Genomic DNA, 23,714 nt, shown 5'->3' with positions numbered 1-23,714 from the left:
GCGTGTGTCCTGGGATGTGACATGTGCGATCGCATCAGCTGCTACTCTTGGAGGGTCCTGTCAGCAACGACCGACTTCCTTAGACCGCAGACTAAATAACTGGAGCGTTGACAAACGCTTGGTTAGTGAAGGGTAAAATACCCTCCGGATGCGTATCTCCCCCAAGTATCGTCTCTGCAAAGTAAAATTCGTCCCCGCTTGAAAAGGTCTCGCCGACTGATCTGGGTTTTCCCGCAGGACGTTTTGACGCCCTTATCTCCCGGTCGGTCGCTATCGCAGCTCTCGTAGGAGGACATCATGCAATGCAGTCGTGTATTTTTACCGTGTTGTCATTTGCTGTCCGCGACAGATAGCGGAGGGACTGAAATGAGCGTGACATGCCACCGATGTTTTCTGTCCTCCTAGGGCGGCGGTGAGCTGACAGCACTGGGGGTGCATTCGTGCCATCCAAGATGCCCCCGGGAGTTGACTACACGTTTGATCAGTGGACGGCAAGCGATAACAGCGACGTTTTGGTGGATTTCCTGCTGCCGACGGGGATTTTCTTCACGTACAGCGTGCCTCGAGATGCCACCATCGGCAACATCAAGCGGGTGAGGCGAAACCCACGGGCAGCATTTTTAGAACTGTAGTCATCTCTCACAACCATCTCTTTACTTTCTGTCTGTCTGTCTTTCGTTATACTCATTACTTAGTATTTGTCAGCTTGATGGTGAAGCTACTCCACTCGTCAATTTTTGTATTTTATATAACATCGGTGTACAAATGCGGCTTCTCATATGCTACCGTCATATCCTCTCTGGCCAAAATAAATTCTCGGACCCACCGAGTACAGAATTTGTGCATGGTACAACTGTCATTTTCTGTAAACGTTTACAAATCCCACATTTTCACAAAGGTGAATGTATCCTTAACATCACATATGACGAAGAAATTGCCCACGTGTACAGCAGTTTGCGTTTTATTTGTGTCTAGTAGCCTATTTGTGCACGGTGGTGTAACTGTAATTTTATAGACATTCACAAATATGACCTTTGCTCATATCCACTTATACGTTCAGTCTCCTGCGAGTCGGATAAGCGACGTTGTACTGTTTTGTCCTCCCGGTAAAATTAGCTTACGATCCGTCTATCTTAGTCTCTGTCTAGCCATGCTTCTTGTTCTCTCTTTACCAAACGTCATCAACTTTTTTTCCAGTTTTCCCCATCACACCTACAGCCATGTGTGTCCAAATATACTTTAGCTTCCATATTTCTATTGTAGTGTACAATCTAGCCTTTTCATCAGTCTTTGGTGAAACACTCTTGCTGGTTCTTTTTGCTGTCCATGGGATATAAAAAAACAAATGTCTTCTCCAGCGCCATAGTTACAAAGCCAATATCTCTCTCCCATTTGCTGCATTGATTCACCTGAGTGTCATATAAGTGGGTAACACTGCCGATGACCAAATCACCCTGAATGCACCCCAACTTGTCACATCTTGGAGGCTAAGCAGGTCCGAGCCTGGTTAATATGTGGATTTGCGGCTATCTCGAGGCATTGCAGGCTTTTGCTATGAGGTGGCCACGTTGCTGATGACCAAATCACCCTGAATGCACCCTATCTTGTCACATCTTGGAAGCTAAACAGGACCAAGCCTGGTTGGTATGTGGATTGGTGGTTACCTAGAGGCATTACAGGTTTTTGCTATGAGGTGGCCAGGAGATGGCAGTATAGCAGTGGATTTCTTAATCCGTGTGGAGTTTTGAGGTATGGATTTCCTCCGTATACTCTTGTTTTTTTTCTTCCCCATGTATGAATCCAAACACTCATTCATGATACTGGCCAAATGTCCCATTGTGGGACCCTCCTGAAAAAAGCCTCGGCACTCTGAGGCTTTCCTGGATAAACACGTGCGATAATAATAATAAAGTAACATTTATTTTGCACAGTATAATTATAACAGACTTCTGTCGTTTCTTCAAGTTAAGTTAATGAGTCAAGTTGATGCCTCAATGGCTTTAATACCTGCGTATTTAACACCAGACCGCAGTGGATTTTTTTTCACAGTATCGTTGTTATGCTGCTCACGGTTGTGCCAGCTTCGGTGTGAGGCTTTGACCAGTGCCTGACACCGACAATGTGGTTTATTTTTTAAGAATAAAATAATCGGCCACGACAAACAATATTTCCATCTTACTTGGCAGGAATTTTACATCAGCTTCCTAATAATTGCAACTCTATCGAAGACGCCTGACTTCAATATGCGCTAACACATCCTGGAAAATACGTCATCATAATCATCATCATCACTCAACTTTTCTCCTTCGTCTAAAAATAACCCTTCTCTAAAACACTTTTCCTTCCGAGATCTGCCCTGCCACATTTGTACAGCCTCTTAATATCGCAATGGGGATGCTTTATGATGCAAATTGTATTGAAGAGGATCTTTAAGCAACATTCTTACAGATGAATCTTGCTTCGGCAACTGTTCAAAAACACAAAGCGACGCTTTATTTACCCATTTACCAATGCACATAACCAAATCAGTCAATCTTATCTGGTCAAGGAAGCTAAGCAGGATGAATTCGCTTGGATGGCCAACCAACCATGCATAAGATAGGCATTATAGACTGCTCCTGCACCATGTTGTGGGCAGCAGAGGGCAATGCAACACAATCTATTGTTGTACTCTACTTCTATGTGTATACTGCACTTCTCCACTCCCACAACTCTGCTCCCTTTACTCTTTGTTTTTTTTCGGTAAAGTCACATAGGTGAAAACTAAATAAAATGAAACAACAAAATTTATTTTATTTTTATTTTATTTTGTTTTTACCTACGTGACTTTACCGAAAGAACCAAAGAGTATGGATCCTTGCAGTAACGAAAACTTCTAATCTAGAATCTGCTCCCTTTCTTCACCAACCTTCACTAAACGGCGTGGGTACTTCAGGTCAAATTTCCTCCACGATCCACGTGGGTGTGGAGGGAGGCCCTCCAGCATTACCTTTAAACATTCAGCTGGAGCCGATTCTCAACACACCATAGGCCAGCGTCCCATCCCTCACGGTTCAAGGTGGTTTTCCACTGGCCGTTTGCTTTGCCGAGCCGGAACCAAACTATGATACGCTGTCCTCAAAAGACATTGTTTTCTGGCTCAAGGCCAAGCAGGGCCAGGGGCGGTGCTAATGATGTGCTCATTGCGCGTGACATGAGTCGGTAAACCATGAGGATACAGCGACACGACGTCATATACATCCGGTCACTGCGTGTGGTGTCCGTGGCTCGGCTCAGCTTTTGCAGTGGAAAAACAACCTGGCGCCTTCTGAGCCGTGCTGGGCTTGGCTTGGCAGTTGTCCTGGCGCGGCTAGCGTTGTTCCAACTGATCGCTCATTCTGTTGTTGCTCCTGTTGTTGTTTTCTCCGCTTCATTGCTTACAGCTCGTGTGGGTCCAGGCCAAGTTGTACCCGCTCTTCTCGCTGCTCAACGAGCCCGAGGCCTACGTGTTCACATGCATCAACCAGGCGGCGGAGCAGGAGGAGCTGGAGGAGGAGAGCCGCCGCCTCTGCGACGTGCGGCCATGCTTCCCCATGCTACGCCTCGTGCTGCGGGAGGGCGATCGCGTCGAGCGGCTCCAGAACTCGCAGATCTCCGTTCTCATCGGCCGTGGTGAGCCCTCTGCCCCTCCGCTCCCCCCACTCTCTCGCCACTCCCTCGCCACTCTCTCGCTCTCCGCGTGTGTGTGTGCCAGCGCGCCGCTGCGTTCCACCTTCTTACCCCCCGTTTGTTCCCATCACGTTCACACCTCAGATTATTCACGGTTCGCTATGTACGGTGCGAAAAAAGTTCTACATCCATGCATATACGTTCCTGCTACGCTCTCCCTGTGCGTTAGTTTTCCAGCATCGAACCCAGGTGCTCGTGGCAGTGCCAGCTCAGCGTTCACGACTTTTGAGCAGCCTGATTGCCACAGCGGTGCATGTGTCTTGTTTTAAAAATATATTATTACGACTCGACACGAGCACAGTACAAAGTACCGGTCACAGTACAAGGGGGGAACGGAAACTCCGCAAGCGAAAACCCGAGATCGGCACGGAAGGGCTTAACGAGGGGGGAAGCATGTCTCTTGTTATCGAGAGCTCACGACAGCCAGTGCTGTTGATGTCAACCACACGTTGCCATTGCTCTTTTCCTTCTGGTAGATCCTGTAGGTGTTGACATCTCCTGACCTCCTTGGTCCGTTCTTACAATGTCCCAACAAGCTGGGCGTCTGGCCTACCCCTTGGTGATCAACCTATGGGTGTCACTGCATTCCCTCTAGTGGTGACCTCGTCCATCCTCCATATCTGCCACTCATCTTTATGATCATTTTCTACTTTTTTTCTTGCCACATACACACTCCTGAACTTGCAAGTTGCTTACACGGTCCTTTTACTGGTAGGAACCTCCTGGTTTACACCAGCCCACGGGATTATTCTGTCCGTCCGTCTGTCCGTCGTGCATCCAAAAATGGGAGGGGTGGGGCTGGGTGGAGAGGGGAGGGTGAGGAGGGGCTGGGTGGGGAGGGTTGGGAGGGGCTGGGTGGGGTGGGGAGGGGCTGGATGGGGAGGGGCTAGGTGGGGCTGGGTGGGGTGGGGCTGGGTGGGAAGGGGCTGGTCACCCCGTGGTGCCCTTAAACGTTTAACCTACGCACGCCGGCTTGTGCCCGCCCTCACAGTCGGCCATATTTGCGGAATACACCACGCCGCCGTTGACCCTGGCCATTGACCGAGCAACCCAACGTTCCTATCAGCTCCCTCCGCAGAAATGTGTTTAAAATCCCGAGTGCCCTTCACATGCACCTATATTGAAAGGCTAAATATTTTTTTCATTGTTAAAAGTCAGCTGTCTGACCCATAGAGCAACATGAACACTTGTTGTTTAAGTTTCACTTTACTCTTCAAAAATAGTTTATATTGTTCATGATAACTTTCTCTGTTAATGCAATATGTGTCTGGACTCCTTTAAATGCTAAGTGTTGTATTCAGTTTGTTTTTTAAATCCTTTATATTAAGTTCGCTTGCTTCCTTGCTTGCGCGCTTACGACCGTGCAAATCTTTCGGTCGTTTTTTAACCCACTTCCCGTGATCCAATCGAGCTGACATTTTGCACACAGACTCGTTGTGCGTGACAATTTATTTTCGTGAAATTTTTTTCTCCAAAATTTTACACTTGTTAGGAAAAAAGAAATTATATTTAATTACCAATTGCTTAATGGTGGCAGGCAATCATCTGACCCATAGGTGGCAACCATCTCAAGCCAGAGAACGAGAGGACTCTAGCCGCCACGCATATAAAGGATTTATAGTGAAAAACTTTGTTTTTAAATCCTTTATTTAACTTCCATTCAGTCCACACTTTCTTAATGTATGGGTCATAGAGCTGCACTTGAATACGGCAGCTAGAAAAGCTGCTGGTCCTTGAACACATGTGTATTTGAAGGATGCTAGGAATTTCATTGTAGAATAGGGAAAATAACTTGAGCTTCGGAATAAAACGTGGCAGGAAAGTATTGTGTATATATATAAGAAGGGGAAGGGTAGGTTGCATTTGGTGGGACAAAATATGCAGGATGGAGGAGGGCAGGTTACCAAGAGAGGCATTTGAGAGGCACCCAGAGGTTGGCCACCAAGGGGAAAACGTTCATCCAGATGGCAGTATACTGTAAGAGCAGACCTTGGAGCAGGGATGTGGACTTTACAACAGCTGTGCAATCTAGCAGAAGGAAGGAAGCGATAACGAGATGTGGTGGCATCCATGGCATTGGCGGTAGTAACATCACGACCTTGAGCGACGCGGCAAAAAAGGTGTCACAGTGTGTAGAGAATCTGCTGCTAGGTGCTTTACGAATTATATACGGCAATATCACATGCACACGCATGCACGCACATGCATTACAGTGCAACTGTGCCAGTGACATCACCCTGGCACTTGGGCCGGGCTGTAGTGCCCAGCAAGGCCATGTGGCTTGTCACCGACTCGCATGCACTTAGGACAGGTGTACGTACAAAGACAAAGATCCCCCGTATAACCATAACACACTGTTGGGGCGAGTGCTTTTAGCGAGCACCTATGAAAGCCGGGACGGCACACGAGGGGATGGGGGGCCAGTACCGTGCCCGACCGCCCTTGTCTCCTCAGTGTCGATATTTTTACACACCACACCAGGTACTAATATTAGGCTAAGTCAACCTAAGGGAGGCCGAAGTCCGGTTCAGATAATTGTCACCGATATTGGCCGTGAGCGGGAATTGAACTCGGGTCGCCGGGTTTGTAGCGTGGCGGGCTAACCGCTACACTAGCGTTCCCCGCTACACTACATTCGTACAGCACATGTTAAGTCAATGTCTCAGTTGTAATGCATTAGCTTTTCATAGAGCCAGTAATTTAAAATTATTGGCAGACCTGAGCGCTTGTTTATCGGCAGCTAGCGAGCATGTGTTTTTGTGCGGTTGTTTATCACAGCACTTGTTGAAGTGTCGCACCAGGCTCGCAGTGTGAATTGTTAAGAGGCTGATCAACGCGAACAATTATGCACTTGGATGAATGCGTTGTTTTTCCGCTGGGTTCGCACGACCTTTTGGAGATAGTAATCAAAACACCGAGTGCGAGTCTAACCGTTGCCCGAGCGACATTGTTAATGCGGCCAAGGCAGCAGTGTGCATATGCTCCGTTTCAGGACCCGGTGTCGGGATGCCTCCGTAAGTGCACACGACTTGCACTCGCGTGTAATGGTATCGCCACAGTGCACTGAAAAAGTTGGCGACTGTGATGGATCGGTTTTGCCCAACGTGTATTCGCATGCTGGTTGTATCAATTTTAACACATTCACATGCCCTGTTGTATAAGTTATGTGCGATTGCTGTTAAGCATTTCGGCGGCATTTTTTTGTTTAGGCCCCAGTGCATAAACTAGCAAGACCCACATTCTGTATGAAAATGTACGTCTCAACTGTAAAATTTAATTACGTTGAGTCCATGAAAGAAAACCTATCTATTAAAATAGCAATGGCGTTACGTAATGATTGGGTATGGCAGTGCCGCAGTGGTTAGTGCTTTGCGCTGTTAACCCGGCGACCCGAGTGTGATTCCAGGCCAAGGCCAACATCGGTGGCGAGTTATGTTTGAAATGGTCCTTGGGCACCCCTTTCATTGGCCTGTGCTGACCAGTGTGGTGAAGTGTGGTCAACCAACCAATGTGACTGAAAGGCATGGGGAGGCCCTCATCCAACAGTGGATTGACAAAAGGGCTGTACGAGTACACGTTATCTTGATACACAACATGCCTATGGATATGCGCGCGCACTCACGCATGCGCACGCACACAAATCCATACGGAATTTTCACGTCATTTTAGGTTTCCAGACCACTTTATGGATGAATATCTTGGCAGTAGACTCTTAACAATTAAAACATTGTGAGAGATGATATTATCACGTGCAACACAGTGCTGTCCTATAGGATTACTTGGAGAGTATTTTCTGTCTATCCTTTGCTGTCAGTCCTCCTCTCGACTCTTAAGTGGTTATCTAGGCATCCGTAGAGACTGGCAGTGGTGAAAGTGGTGACAATGATCCTTGTAGATGTCAAAGTAGGGGTGGCAGAGAGACGTGGTTGTGCGATCGATGGCGTTACAGTGCTGGCTCTGGCCACTGATGCACCGCGTGGTGCCCGCACGCGTAGGCTCCAAAGGTCGTGTAAGAACATGGGAGATCATAAACCCCGGTTGAACGTATTAAAATCACAGGGTAAGGTCAGGTGAGTTCACACATTCACGGTAGTCTGCGGGAGGGGTGTGTTCGCTTGGCTGCAGATTAAGAGGTGGATCTAGAAACTTTGCATGGTTGGGGCGAGGGCTGTGGCCCAGACATTTTGAGATTGAAAACAATGGTCCTAAATTTAGAAAGATACCAATAAAGTCTATTTCCTTTTGCAAAAAATTAAGATAGAATATCAGTGTTTTCGGTTTTGGGGGGGTGAGGGGGTTGGAATGCTCACATGTCCCCCCCCCCCCCCCCAGCCCTTAGATCTTGCACAGCCGCAGATGTTGTCACTAGGTACAAACACCACATCATCTACCTTCTTCTTGGTTCTTTTGGTAAAGTCACGGAGAAGGGAAATAATAAAATTATAAAAATAAAACAATAAAATACACTTCTCACGACGATTCGGCCACAACGCAAGCAAGCCGTCCTCAGGTGAAGAACAGGTCTGTCGGAAAGACAGCTGTCTTTATATTATTTTATTATTTCCCTTCTACGTGACTTTACCGAAAGAACCAAGAAGATGAATCCCTGCAGTCACGAAAGCTTTAAATCGAAATCATCTACCTTGTCGCAATAAATGGTTGTTGTTCGAATATCAATTTTTATTGCACAATCGTTTACGGAATCAATTTCTGATATCAAACGTCATGGGATCGATAGGCGAACCCAGTCGGTTCGAGTGACGTTCAAACCAGTTGGCACGCAGGAACAAGAGAATGTTCAACCCCCATGGTGATTCCAGTGTGATTTGTCACGTGACAAACCATTACGTTTACAGCTACGCTGCCGTATATCGGTTATTGGGATTTTTTTGACCGTGCTTCACCCATACTGGTCAGTGGGGGTTGGTTAGGTCAACAATCCCAATTTAATACATTCATTCTGTAATATTGGGAAACCGTTTGTTTCATTGTAAATAAATACACTTGTTTAAAAATGTATTCCAGACATTCAACCATTCGTATGCATTGCCATTTATTATTGCCACCATTAACAGTCAACTGGGTATATCCATACTCTTAGGTTTTTTCGGTAAAGTCACGTAGGTAAATAATAAAATAATAATAATAAATGAAAATAACTACATTTTTAGTTTTCATTTTATTTCTATTTTATCATTATTAAATGTTTAGTTATTTTTATTTCATTTTATTATTATTCTTTTTTAACCAAAATGACTTTACCGAAAAAACCTAAGTATGAATCCTTGCAGCCACGAAATGAATCCTTGCAGCCACGAAAGCTTCAAATCTGGAAAAAACCTAAGAGTATGAATCTTTGCAGCCACGAAAGCTTCAAATCTGGGTATATCCAGTATTTAGAGATTGTTTTGATGAACAACATTATCCAAATGACATTGAATACACCTTAGTCGTGTACGTGGCCAAGACAGTTCAATGTTAAGTCCTGAAGCATTCTGTTACCTTCAACGCGGTGTGTTGCATGGTGCATTTAAAGTCTTGTTTAAAAAGAACAAAACATCTAATCGATTTTCTTCGATTTTGTCGATTTAAACGTATTAACTTGACTCAACTGCAACATCCAAACATCTATTAGAGCTTGTGTGAGGATCCTCAGCTTTGCAGTCAAAATACATCTTTATTAATTAGCTCGCCAATGTGTTTTTGGGTTGCATCACGTGTCATTTGGCATGATAAGAGACATTTCACTCCACGTGCTGCGAGCTTCTTGAGGAACTGAACAGTTCAGTTCCCGAAGAAGTGAAATGTCGGATGCCCTAGTCGGTACAGGTTAACGCAACACGTAAAATAACACGAAGCAGCCAAATTATACACTTGTAAAAACTAAACACTTTTTAACCGACCTAGTCACTTACATGAAATAGTTTTATCAAATGAGGTGGGTCATCGTTACGCAACGGCATGTTTCCAAAGTTTCCTGAAGAAGCCCCCAGAATGTCTTCTTGGTTCTTTCGGTAAAGTCACGTAGAAGGGAAATAATAAAAAACATAATAAAATAATATAATAATGTTTTATTTTATTTTTTTATTATTTCCCTTCTACGTGACTTTACCGAAAGAACCAACAAGATGAATCCCTGCAGTCACGAAAACCCAAAGAATGTGTCACGCAAATCATCAGGCATCACTCCTAACGACGCGTCACAACCTGAAAACACATCGGAACTGCTACACAGCATGACCGCACACACACAATAACAAAGACCTACGCTGTAGTTATCTCGTAATTAATTGCTCGTTCAGATACACGCATTGGCACTCGAGCTCAGCGGCTGGCACGGGAATTTTGCACGTGGGAGTTGCCCGAGTGCCGTGTGACGTAGGTCCTGTTTTCGTGTTGTTTAATTCTGAGTAGAGTGCGAAGTGGTGCGGTGACCCGTTTATCGGACGACTTCACACCAGTTGCGGGCAGGAAGTGATCTCAGCATTGGGGCCCCAACAGTGGAAAGTATTTTTTTAAAATAAGAAATAAATAATAATTTAAGTAGAAACTGGTGTGGCGTGGCCTGACCGAAAAACCATGCTGTGGTTTGTCCAGATAAATAACAAGAATAGCGCAGAACTCGCCTGCAGCTTAAACTTTTACATACACTTGTCGACAAACATGTTTTCTCTTTATAGACGCGTTATGTGAGGTGGCATTGTAATGCTTAAATGAGTGCCTGCTGCTGCATTGCATACCCCGAACATACTCGGAAGTTGGAAATTCCAGCAATGCAATTGTGAAGTTTCGGCAAACATGCCATATGTGTATTGTTATATGGGCACAATTAGTGCCGAATAAATTACCACCATTGACTGTTAGCAAGCCTATTTTTCTGTGAGGTTTTACTTAACTTTGTTTTATGACATTCACATTTTTCCTATGTCGTGGATTCATTTCCATTACGATGGGAATGTTGTTTTGCACAAGAAATATTTTAAATTATTTATTTCTAAAATACCTTCCAGTCTAGACTGATGACTTCATGTAGGCATTTTCTCATGACCGAGATAAATAATAAAGTATAGGTAGCAATGGACACATACTCTTTGGTTTTTTCGGCAAAGTCACATAGTTAAAAAATAAAATAAAATAAATGAAAACAACTAATTTAGTTGTTTTAATTTCTCTTATTTAATATGAATCCTTGCAGTCACGAAATTGTTTAAATCACAGCCACATTAGCAAATTATCTCTTTCATAATATTTTCCAGGCCTGACATAGCTGTACTGAGCTCGTAAAAAAACAAAGCTTCTGCCAGGCTAATATTTCTGCCGTTGCTACTGCTGCAGATAGATGATGGCTGTAGATTAAGAAACAATATCGAGTACAAAGTTTCATCCGTTACTCACCGGGCTCTGACAGAACAGTCTCGGCCATCTACCTCTTTGAATAGCTCGCAGTTCGCAATCCGATCAGACGTTGGCGATTGGCCGGCAAATCCTTGCTCGCAATGCCGTCGACCTGAACCGTAATGGGCGGCAGAGCGTTGCGAGTCGCCTCTCCGTCAGTCTGGAACGCTCTGCCAGTTGACAACTTTCGATCCATCCGATCTTACGAAACGTTCCAAAGAAAGACTTTACAAACATTTTTTCGCGTGTGGTCGATAGTCACCGCTGTCCACTACGCTCGAGCTTCGACACAGGAGGTCAGCCTCGCGACACTGTCTCTTAAATACGGCACTGGACAAATAAGTTGTGCTTGTTGTTAAAGCGTAATCCCCGCGCATGTTTACGGGCGTGCAGGTCTGCACGAGTTCGATGCGCTCAAGAGCCCCGAGGTGAATGACTTCCGCACGAACATGCGACAGCTGAGCGAGAAGAAGGTGCTTGAGCGACAGGGCCAGAGCTGGCAGGAGTGGCTTCAGTACAGCCAGCCGCCCATCCTGGAGCCCACCGACAGGCTGCCGGAGCTGTGCAGCAACCGGCTCCACCGACCCAACCTCATCGTGTGCATTTCCTTCGAGAAAAGCCAGCTTTCTTGCTCCGTAGGCTTCACATCGCACGCACATCCCCCCCCCCCCGACCCCAACCCTAATAGCGGAGCAGGAGTGAATTACGCCGACCACCAATATCGCCAAAAAATATGCACGGTTTGTGAGTGTAAAAAGCCATTTTAAGCGATTGATTTAGGAGGAATAAAATGATTCGTCAATTCATTGTTGAGCATCGAACCTTGTGGATCGAATAATACACATGAGTATTCATGAAAATGATATGACAAATAGTATGACAATGTTACATTTGTGTTAATGGAGCAACTAAAACTATATAAACTAGACAGAAAAGTGGGAAACAATTATAACGAGATAAGGAGCATGCGGCCAAAAATAATAAATTCTCAAACCGAGTTGTGTCATTGAATCATGGCAGTTTAACAAATCGCTTTTGGAAGACGCACGCAGCTCTATTTCTTTAGTCTTCGTCGCAATATTCACAGTTCCTGATGACATCGGTGCCTCAGTGAGTCAATGGTTCTTGAGAATGCGCTGCAACATTCAATTACTCGATGAAAATTGATTCCACACACTCACAATATTCAAATCTAATCACGTGTGTAAGAATGGATGCTTTTCGAATCGTGTACGTTGTCCATAACGAATGTGTTAATGCGGCCCCTTCAGCCACTAGAGGCTGCTACATCGATCGCTATGGGTGGCGGGAGAAGGGGGGGTCAAGTGTTTTATGCCCAGGTTAGCCTTGCGGTCAATGCGTTCTCTCCACTCAGCCAGATTTTCCCCTTTGTGTCTCACGTGTCATAGGAGAGCTTTTCAGTGCAGGTGTCTGTGTCGGCACTGCCTCTGAAGCTGAAGACGGAGGCCTTGCGCAAACGGCTCAGCGTTCATCAGCCCCAGTACACGAGCGAGGGGCACGATGACTTTGTGCTGAAAGTGACTCGGGCCAACGAGTACATCTACGGGGATTATCCACTCAGCCAGTTCCAGGTGGGGCCCAGCACTGACACTGTGTTTGTTTAGTCCACTCGACTGCGATCTTTGCTGTCAACATTGCCGTGAAGTTTATTGTCATCGAGGTGTCAGGGTGGCTCGGAGGTCAGAGCGCTGCTGAGCTTGGCAGGGCACAGTTGCTTCTGTCGAGCCCCGGCAGCATAGGGAGCTGATAGGCTGCTCAGCCTGTTCAGCGATGACTGCACAAAAATAATTTTACTCTAATTCTGTTTTTTTGCTTCAGTTGGCTATATTACAACACTGAGAATGATGATATGGGTTTAGCTGTCATGCCATTAACATTGCCCTCATGTGGTAGAGTGGGTACGAAAGTGGGAACCTTTGCTCTATGTACTAGGTCATTTTAAGGGATTTCAGAGGTAGCTCTGTGATATCCACTTCCATGGGCCATTCTCATCAACCGCAAACTCCCTCCTATCTAACCATAGGTCCACCAACTTAATCTGCAATACGATCATTTTTACAAAAGCGTTGGTGCAGTGGCACAGCGGTAAGCGCTTTGGGAAATAATGTGTTAAATTATGAATATGCTGAAGTATGGCCAAACATCCCCTACGACCAACATTACATGAAGGGATGGGTTGGGGGTAGTGGGGGTCCTTAATCCAGTAGTGGATTGACAATGTGCTCTGAATTATGTAATTGTTATTATGTTTGGCGGAGTCACCGGGGGTAGGCCTGTAGGTATCGACCTCAGAGCCAGTCGGCTCTTTCGAAATCTTCTTGGTGGTTGTCGGCTTGGATCTGTCTTCAGCCCAGCTTTCAGTGGGCACGATCATTATAACTTTGACCACTTTTCAGTACATTACACTATATCATCTTGTGTTTTTGCTTTTCAATACTGTTCGCCGTGCCACCATAAGACTGGACTTTTACAATGTTTTCCTTGTTTCCAAAGCCTTTCGCAATAGTTGTATATGTATGTTCTCTCCTACAATACTTTTCCTTTCTGTATTAATTAGTTCATTGATCCTCATACAGAATTTTGTGCGACCAACATTTTTTCGATGCTTGGGAAAAATGTTTATCAAAGTGTATTTTTTTCCCTTAGGCGTATTAATTTAACATAATTCATGATCATGTACAAAACCCCACGAACTCAACTTGATTGGAAACTTTACCAACAGTATCGATGACAGCTAGACGTAACGTTACACTTAATCTTAACACCACTCGCCCCCTTTAACTTATCGTTGCTACTAAAATTAACCCTCACCCTACCGCACGAATCTATCATCACCCCTAACCTCAATACCAACCACAACACTGATACAGATAGACAGGCAGCAGCTGTTCTCAGTGTTGTGCTGCTGCTGCTTGTAACTTGGCTGTTGTTTCGAAATGCACAAGTCGGACGAGTGTTTTCATTGAACGGCACGAAGTGGGTTGATGTACCCACTTCAGTTTGACTTGCTGACTGGAATGCAATGTGGAGAGAAAATGAGACGCTCTGTGAAGAGAGCCATGTGGTCTGTGCATTGGTTGTGGGGCACAAGTTAATGAGTTAATGGGCTTCAGAAATGCTCTTGTTTGAGCGCAGCGGCTGACACACGTTCGCAGTTAGTGCAATGGTAACGACCACAGCTGTTTTATTTATTCTGTGGGAGACCCCTGTTCTCACATCACCACATTTTCACATAAACCTCTGGGGGAATATTTTTGGGATTTGTTTTTTACGTTGTCGGTAAATTAATATTACATCGTGAAAATATAATGTTAATGTACGCACCTGTGGGGTGCTCTGGTGATGCATTGGTTATCACCCGACCATTGATAACATTGGTGGCGAGTGACATCTGAACCATTCCTGGGTTGCGCCCCACCCTCCACCAGCCCTTCACCCACCTATACTGGTCAGCATGGTGAAGTATGGTCGAATAACCCCCGTGGCCAACATGGCATGCGGAGGCCTTCATCCAGCAGTAGATTTACAAAGGGCTGTCTATTACTTTATCTTTATTGCCATTAGATGTACTTTTGTGAAATTAAGTTTTCCATTCAGACTTGGCCACATGCTTCTCCAAACCCACGCTTTCTTCAACGACTCACCTGTGCTCTGTGGCTCTTTTCTCCAGAAATTATTTATTTACAGCAATCGTTATACACAGTTTGGCTGGTATTACATTAATCATTAACTGCGTTCTCGCTCGCTCCCACATAGGAGCTGTATAACTCACCCTTTCATATGTTTTCCATTTAACTTACAATTTGTAGCGAACTTGAAAACATGTTTTTTGCCAAATAGTGTTTTTTTTTCTCTCATCTCCGCGAGTCGGAAGGTTACAGCTGGGGGTCCTTACAGCTGGGTTCAGTCTATCCTCTGTTAACAATCGCAGTGCCCGGCGTACTGTGCTGCGAACCCAGCGACCTTCGTTCGACTCCTTGCCGTGGCTGAAGCCACTGGCGAGTGATATTCGAACCGGGCCTTGGCCTCCATTTCACGAATCTACGCTGATCGGCGTTGTGAAGTGGGGTCATCGAGCCCCCCACGACAGCACGGCATTAGCAAGAGGCCTTCGGCCAACAGTGGATTAACAAAGGGCTGTAATTCATTATAATGATCATTATTGTTCCATCGACACTGGGCCACAGCATGATGTTGTAGAGAGATGGTAGCTTAGTGACCCGGGTCACTCTTGCGTTTGAGACTAGCCCTGGTCTCTTGAGTTCTCTGCTGGCTAAACAAATCAACTTGATGTTGCGTGTCTCGCCTAGAAATGTTTCACATACCCCCTAGAGATCACACACGTATCCCCGTAGAGATCTCACACATACCCCCTAGAGATCTCACACACGTGTAACCCCTAGAGATGTCACGTGCACACCCCTAGAGATGTCACGTGTACACTAATTTTTTGACCCACTCCCGTAGACCTCACAACGGCTCAACTGTACATCTGTGCAGGGCCCTGTAGACCTTGTAGCAATACAATCCAATACGTGTTGTGCAAATAAACCTTTGCACAATACGGGTAATTAATATTAACGTGAGATTTATATCTTTATTTTCTTATTTCCCAATATTTTAAGTGCTCGAAAAAATAAACTATTCTTAGCATTTTGTCAAAGGTTTTGACACTTTGAAAAAAAACACGTTATATTGTGTTTTATTGTTTTGGTGATAGATAAAAATATCATGGGGCGTAAGAGTAAAACATTAATAACCATGACTTGATTATGCATTACAATGCGCTTGTTTTTATACATTATTAAAACAAATGATCTAAAATAACAAATATGCATGTACGATTACATATATTGCATACCACTAAATCGGTAAATCTCTCCGAATGGGCCTATACTTATCAGATTGTACAAGTTAAGCGGAGTTAAGGTTGTTTGGACCTTTAGAATAGACGGCGGTTGTTGTCGTCTTAGGCTGTGAGGTGTTCAGGAGATGGCAGTACATACAGCATTGGGTTTTTTAATCTGTCCGTCGAAGGCTTCGCCGTATTAACCCCCTCGTCGTATACGTGATGAATTTTTTAAAATTTTATTTGTGGGAACTGGTTTCCTCCTCACATTGCCACACAGCTGTCAGAAAAAAATTATCGTGGCTTTGTTTTGCAAGGTAAATTTTGTAGAGGGCTTCATTAACACATACAGTACATTGTAAGTCGTTGCTTAACGCATGTTCACACAGCACATTTTCCCTATAACCTCGTTCTTCCACCCGGGAAGACTATTGGCACAACACGGAACGCACGGTTTCTGAGCGGTAGATGACGAACTACTTTCTTGAGCTGCATGGCTGAACGGTCTGGGAAGTAAACGTGCGGAATGATACGGCCGCGTACCCTCATCTCAGTTCTTTGTCCCGCCATGGGATGGCTGAATTCTGACTTTATAGTGCAGATGTGATTCAAATGTGCAACGTTTTTACATATTTATGCATGCCTCGCAATGTATATACAGTCATTCCTCGCTTAACGCATTTTTGCTTAACGTGGCACTTTTCAGGAACGCATATACTGTGTTTAAATGAGGAATAACTGTACATTGTTCATGCATACACTTGGTGGGGATTTTCTTTTTTTTACAGAAGTTTGTAGAATGTAGCAGTTTTCACTGGACATATTGTTTCACCCGTCATAGTTTACCGCTTATACATGGGCAGGGTTTCCTAGCCTCTAAAATGTACAATTGATCCGTGTGGTCCGTCCGCCCAACTCACTGCTGAAGCCAGCCATGTGACTTTGAGAAGGTTGTTGGGCTCAGTTGCTTCACAGCTATTACACCGGGCCCCGTATTAACCAGGATTCATTACGCTTGTTGATTTTGCATGCCGAATTAATATTTCCCACAACTGTGTGCAAGAGCGGAGCGGCTGTTGCACTCCTGATGGCACTTCCATACTAAACGCCCCACTTTAAATTGTGTTGAACGGCACCCACCTTGTGACAAACTCTGCAGGCCTCATCAGTGGATGCGTTAACAAGCGGGGTTTACCAGGTGTACGAAATTACAGAGGGAGCTAGACGGCTCTGTTGAAGCGATAAAAAATGTATGAATGTATCCCGTTTGATCTGCCACAATCTCATTGATCGCGTCTAATTTCGTACATATTTAATTTTCACTATTCATGCGATGAGCTGTAATTTTCACTTTAAACATTGTCCTAATGAATACTGTAGAGTTTTGCATGTGAATATATATATCAAAGTCACTTATTTCCTGTTAAAATCCCATTGACGCTGATACCTTTGATGTAAGGGAGATGTGCAAGTCATGTTCGTGTTGTAGCTGTATTTGATCATTTTGCCTATGATTAAATCTCCCAGAATGCTCCTAGTCTCGTCAGATCTTCGAAACTAAGCAGGTTTGAGCCTGGATAGTGCTTGGATGGGCACCCATCGTGCATTACAAGTGGTATAGGCTGCTGCTGGGGGGGCTATGTTGTGGGTAACAGTGTAGTGCAGGACAATCTGCAGGACAATCCACACTGACCAGCACGGTGAAGTCTAGTCAAATAACCTCCGTGACCCACATGGCATGGGGGAGGCCATTGTCAAAGTGCGGCACATATACACGCACGCACGTGTCAATATATTACCACTTCTAAATGCAACTAAGGATGAGCAGTGAATTGGCGACGCGATGGTGGTAATAATAATGCATTAAAGTCCTATTTAATTTCCTGTTCTCAACATAACCCGTTCTGCCCCTTCCGCTGACGCAGTACATCCGCAACTGTATCTACGCCGAGACCAACCCAAGCCTCACCATGGTGCACAGCTCCACAATCGTCAAACTCTTCCAGGCCGAAACAAACATGGAGGTCGTGAGCAGAGCTCGCTCAGCCTCCAAGCCACCCTCGCTGCCTGTGAAAAACAAGGTGAGTTCGGTGCATTGGGAGGGTTGGGGGGCGGCGAGAAAGGGCTGCCCTTTGGCCCATAAACAACTTCGTTTTCGTAATCAGCGGCAGCATCAGCATGAGCGGCACAAGAGCACCAAATTGGTAGGCGGTCGGAGTAGATGGACTGTGGGGGGTGGTGGTTAATACTTTTGGAGCATTTAACCGGCACCGTTGAAACTCCCGGGATGGAATCCAAGCAGCCGACTGTGATTAAACCGGTTTCTCGAGGGTTTGTGATCTCAAACCTAATCGCCAATGAACGTATGTAGAAATCCATGCTTTGTCGCTTAATTTGGCATATTCCAGCGCTTGAATTTTTGAGAATTATATTTGTTTAGTTTCCATGCTACAAACACTGTATGGTGTTTGCTGGGTATGTAAAATGTGTTATATCTCATGTGGGTTAGAAGCCTAATGAAGTGACGTTAAGAAGGAAGTAGTTCTTGGTATTAATTTCCCATGGCCATTCACTGACATTCATCACTGCTCGCTGAGGATTGAAATTGGATTTTATTTTTATCATCTCATGACTAGCACCGTTTTAATATATTTACATGTAAAAACAAAACTGTGCAAATAAATACAATTACTTATTCGTGTTGTGGCATTATCCTCGGCACCTTTAAATTATAAGCTGCCTGTTGTTACACGACACTGTCCATATTCAAAAATAAGATGGCGGCAACCATCGTATATTGATAAATCAGATGCAAACTAAATGAGCGTTTGGCTATCGAACATGAATGGTCTGGCCTTAAAAGTATCGCCTATAATTGGTGTCGGTTTCGACCATCTGATCGATTATCTGGTTATTCGTCTTGTTCCTGGCTGTTTTGCTTGGCCATTAAATATAGATGAGTGCTTGGGAATACATTTTTACGTGTTCATCGTATACATATTGAAAACATGCAAGTATATTAGCTTTCGATTTAACGCTTTCGTGACTGCAGGGACTTTACCGAAAGAACCAAGAAGATATTTTAGCTTTGTCATGGGCATTTTAGAATGAGAGGAAGACTGCGTAGCCTTGCACATTCGCTTGGTTTTGCTTGTTTAATTCTAACTGTGGGTGAACCAAATTCACATTGCGATGATTCAGTGGAGGGTCGCTAATCCACTGCAGAATCATTTCGTTGAAACGTTTCGGTGAATGACTGCACCTGCAGTGGCTGATTGTAATATTGGCAAAAGCCGTTTACATGAGACAAATATAAGAACATTCTAGATTTGAAGTTTTCGTGACTGCAAGGATCATATTCTTTAGTTCTTTCGGTAAAGTCACATAGGTGAAATTTCTATATTTATTTAAAATGTATTTGTTTTTATTTTATTTTTTCACCTACGTGACTTTACCGAAAGAACCAAAGAATATATAAGAACATTGATTCTTACACGTGTCGTTTGATTGATGCATCATCAGCTTCGTAATCTATATTATATCACGAATTGGTACATGGTTCCACCACGAACTGACCCATACCTCGTTTAAATTACTAAGATAAACGAACATTCGAAGTGGATTGGTGTGTCAAAACTTCACTTGGTATATATATATATATGAATATATCTGTGGAGGGTTATAAATCTTACGTACCCAGGTTAAAACTAAAACATCTTGCAGGTGTGAGTGTGATGTGTGGAGTGTGTTCTACTTCCTGCTTGGGTCACTTAGTTTCTTGGAACTCCTCTGTGCTCTATCAGGCTCACTGACAGTCAAACAGCCACCTCTTAGACAGACACGTCTGCACATTCCAAAGTGTGGTGACATCTCTGGGAGGCTCGGCTTACTGTTTTAGAGGAAACACAGCTTACATTCTTTGCTTTTCTTTGTTTCTTTAGGGCATTCTTTTGTTGTTTTATGATAATTATTTATTATTCAGATGAGCAGTGAGCATTGAAGCAGTGCTCAGCTCCTGTTATGTGCCCTGAGCTAGTGGTAGAATTTCCACATTCCAGTTGTGTGGCCAAGCCTCTCCATAGCACAACCACTGTTGACTTCTCCACGAAGTGGTACTAAGTTTATTGACCCTGAAGGGATGATCGACTCAGTCACTTTGCAATCAGGATGTGAACTCCCCAACCTTCTGCTTGGTGAGCCCACTCGATCAGCCACCGAGCAACATGGTTTGTTTTATGCATGTATAAAAGGGAAGAAATATGAATGGGTAGATGGTTAAATACGGTGCGTGGTACATCGGCAGACGCCAAACTCTATAAATAAAATGTTGGTCTTGTTGCATGCCAAAGTAACAGTACATTATAAATCACCCGCTTTCTGTTCAACGAGCACTAAAAAAGGTGACTCATTTAGACTTGTGAACGACATTTGTGTTAGATGCCAGTTGAAAGGGCTGCTTTCTCATATAAGCTCAAAGTTTGTAAAGTTAACTTTGGCCTAAAAGTATATACCACACCATATGGTCAGCAGGCTTAAGATCCACATCATCCCTTCTGCTTTCAACGTGTGCGGTCATAATCCATTTAAGAAGCTGCGTTAAGACTTCAGCTATCACGAGCCACCAATGAGGCCATGAGCAAATCATATTACTTCACATGTGGACCACACATGTCTATTAAGTAATGGATTTGAAAAGCTGGTGGTTATCGGAGGTGTTGAAACTTAGTGTTTTGCGATTAGCTTTGATACGATACGGTGACTGGTGAAGTCTTTCGACTCTCTAAGCATTGGGTCGTTTAGGATTTCAACTCTATCATGGGTGCTGTATTAATTAGGCATTGCATGGTCCGCTCCTCTTGCGATTCAATGAATTGTTGTCATCTGAGGTCATGGTTTGTTTCAAGAAGCAATGCTTTTTTATTGTAATGAATTCAATATAATTGACATTTTATAGGGTGTCTACATGCAGCCGCATATCCAAACGCTTTACAGGATATAAAGAATGATAGGATTTGGGTACAATGATGGCAATGGACACGGAAAATAAAGTTAAAAGAATACTATAAAATTAGGAAACATTTTAGCCATGTGCACCTTAAAACAAATGATTCTTAAGAGAATATAGCACCTCTAGTGGCTACATTTTGTGAGTGAACCAATTACAGTACATGGAACTTAAGGGAATCGTAAAGTAATCGATTGTTTTATGTTACATCTCTACATTCATCGTCAGTGTATCTGACCGGGTGGCTTGGCTGTAGAAAGAGAGCCGCTCATAACCAGAAAGAAGGTTGTGAGTTCAAATCCTGGTTGGGGGTTGACTCAGCCCATCATTCCTCCAGGGTTGATAAAATTAGTTTAACTTAGCAGGGAAGGCAGCAGTAGTTGTCCTCTAAAGAGTTTCCCCCAGCCATAGAAATATGGAATTTCCATCACTCGCTCAGGACATTCACTGTGACTGACCGCCACTGTAAGAGTCGATTTTAATTGATAGATCATTACATGCCTGGTAATAATCCACGATAACTTGATTAATAGCAGCTAGTTTGTGCTTATGAACAGTTTTTACAGTAGCTTAGATGGGACCTGGCCTCTTTTAGCATTTATGTCTTGGTATTTATGAGGGTTTGATCAAACTCGGACTATGACTACATCACCCGGAATGTGCCCAATCTTGTTTATGCCCTGGAAGCTTTGCAGATATGAGGTTGGTGGACAGTGCTTGCACGCGTAACCACTGTGTTTAACAGATGGCATTGTGGGCAGCAAAGTGCAGTGCGGGGGACATTTTTTGTTTCTCCTGTATTCCTGTTCTCTCACAGCTCTGTTCCCTGCTGTCACCGACTTGCAATGTCCTGTGTGGGGAAGTATGGTCAATTATTCCCCACCCATGACCCACATGGCATGGAGAGACTCTCATTGGGCAGCGGATTGTCAAAAGGGCTGTACATGTACGCAGTGAAGCTCCGGTTTGATCGAGCACAGTTCATGGCTCACCGTTTCGGAGACCTGTGTTGGTTTTGGAAATGATTTGCCCGTATAAAACGGAGGCTTTAGCGACCCAATATTTTTAATTATAAAGGGTTTATGGGTTAGATAGCGTAAACATGAATGTGTCGTTGCCCCACCACCACCCGACACAGCCAGTTAATAAATTTGTCACGGAAACGAAACGTGCTGGAGAGTAAACTCACAACATTTACAATTGGAGTACGACGTTTCACTGGTGATTACAACCCGTTTCATCATGCAATTAACCATAATTGTGAAGTCTTCCTGTTTTGGTCTTAAATAGAGTACAGTAAAACCTTGGATTGCGAGTAACTTGGTCTGCGAGTGTTTTGCAAGACGAGCAAATTTTTAAATAAATATGAATTTCATGAACGAGCGAGGTCTTGCAATACGAGTAGTACGTGTACACTTTGTCTGCCGAGCGTCACGTGATCACAACCGATATACTAGTGCTTTGATATGCGAGTGCTTTGGGTTACAAACACGTTTCCGGGACGAATTATGCTCTCAATGCAAGGTTTTACAGTAATGGTAATGTCATCACTGTGAGCCTATCAGGTGCACAGACAAGAGAGGGGGTTCATATAGAATTTGTCATTTGGATTCTGAGTGTCTTCTTGGTTCCTCTCCCCAGCAAGCGGGAGACCTGCTGTGGTCCATCACGGCACCATACCAGATCACCCTGGTGAAGGCCAGCAAGGTGAACACTGACGAAGCCATGAAGGTACCGTACCCCAATCCCCACCCTGCACCGGTTTCACATCGTTTCACGTCGCACCCACTTCGAAAACCCACCGGAGGAGTTGAAACGTCCCGCTCAATCACGGAGACTTCTGTGCCCCCCCCTGGCAACAGCGGCTGGGGGGGGGGGCTTATCTTTGATAGTCGCAGCCTGCATGTCACCTTTAAAAGCCACGAATTAAGAGAGAGTTTTTGTCATATTAGAGAAAAGCCTCCATCCCTCTCGGAAATGTGTGCCCGAGCTGCACCAGAGTCTTATCGGTCCCGGGTCGGACTCATCAGCCATTTTTGGACCCATGGACAAGGCAAATGATGGAAAGCCCGGTCAGCCTCATCTACGAGAGGTTACCGGCGATGTTAGAGTCCCGGTGGATTCGGTAAATTCCAAATTCGTAAGTTTCAAACAACACGCAAATGTGTAAAAAGCACTCGACCTTTGTGCATAATGCAAAAACCATCACCATTTCCTGAAGAAGTGCATTGTGGTTCTCTTTCAGGAAACACAAAGGCCGAGTGCTTTTTACACATTTGCGTGTTGTTTGAAACTTATGGCTTTCCAGCCTGCACTATTTTCCTTTATGATAGGTTATTTTTTATCATCGTTTACAGATCTGATTGAAATTGCAAGTCATTAAAATATATTCATATTGTACAAATGATAGTTACGCAACAGTAGCCCGCTGAAGTCGCATTGCGATAGCTATTATAAGCGACACGTATGTGGCGTACTGGATATCCAGAGACCAATTAGTGATTCACGTTTTGGAATGCCCTGCTAACTTTGATGTTGCTCATTGCCTTTCATTCGTCCGCCTGAGCAGTTGAAGCGGTAAGTCGGCGCGCTCACAAGCGGCTTGTGAATTGTACGTGCCCCCATGTCCATGGCCATCCTAAACGAGTTATTGCCATCGCAAAGAAACACCGTTTTTCCATCGCAGGCGCTTGCTACCATCGACACAAACAATCCAGCTGTTCTTTTTATCCTTTA

General features: G+C 44.4%; 1 protein-coding gene across 3 annotated transcripts in view; it reads left to right on the top strand.

Annotated features, from left to right (window-relative positions):
• The window catches only part of PIK3CD (phosphatidylinositol-4,5-bisphosphate 3-kinase catalytic subunit delta), a 78,290-nt gene that overhangs the window by 18,528 nt on the left and 36,048 nt on the right, over positions 1-23,714 (top strand). The window contains exons 2-7 of one of the 3 annotated variants that reach the window (XM_061566014.1): positions 406-593; positions 3,423-3,651; positions 11,497-11,531; positions 12,513-12,695; positions 17,899-18,054; positions 22,620-22,709. In XM_061566014.1, coding sequence (XP_061421998.1) covers positions 453-593; positions 3,423-3,651; positions 11,497-11,531; positions 12,513-12,695; positions 17,899-18,054; positions 22,620-22,709 — 834 coding nt within the window. In that variant the 5' untranslated portion in view covers positions 406-452. Of the gene's footprint in view, positions 1-405; positions 594-3,422; positions 3,652-11,496; positions 11,739-12,512; positions 12,696-17,898; positions 18,055-22,619; positions 22,710-23,714 lie in introns of those variants that run through there. The other 2 variants (XM_061566013.1, XM_061566015.1) reach the window with 2 other exon arrangements.

This window comes from Lethenteron reissneri, chromosome 36 (assembly GCF_015708825.2).
Source record: "Lethenteron reissneri isolate LAM-NWPU_2019-01 chromosome 36, ASM1570882v1, whole genome shotgun sequence".
In the NCBI taxonomy this organism is placed as follows: domain Eukaryota; kingdom Metazoa; phylum Chordata; class Hyperoartia; order Petromyzontiformes; family Petromyzontidae; genus Lethenteron; species Lethenteron reissneri.
This window is presented reverse-complemented; position numbering and strand designations above follow the sequence as displayed.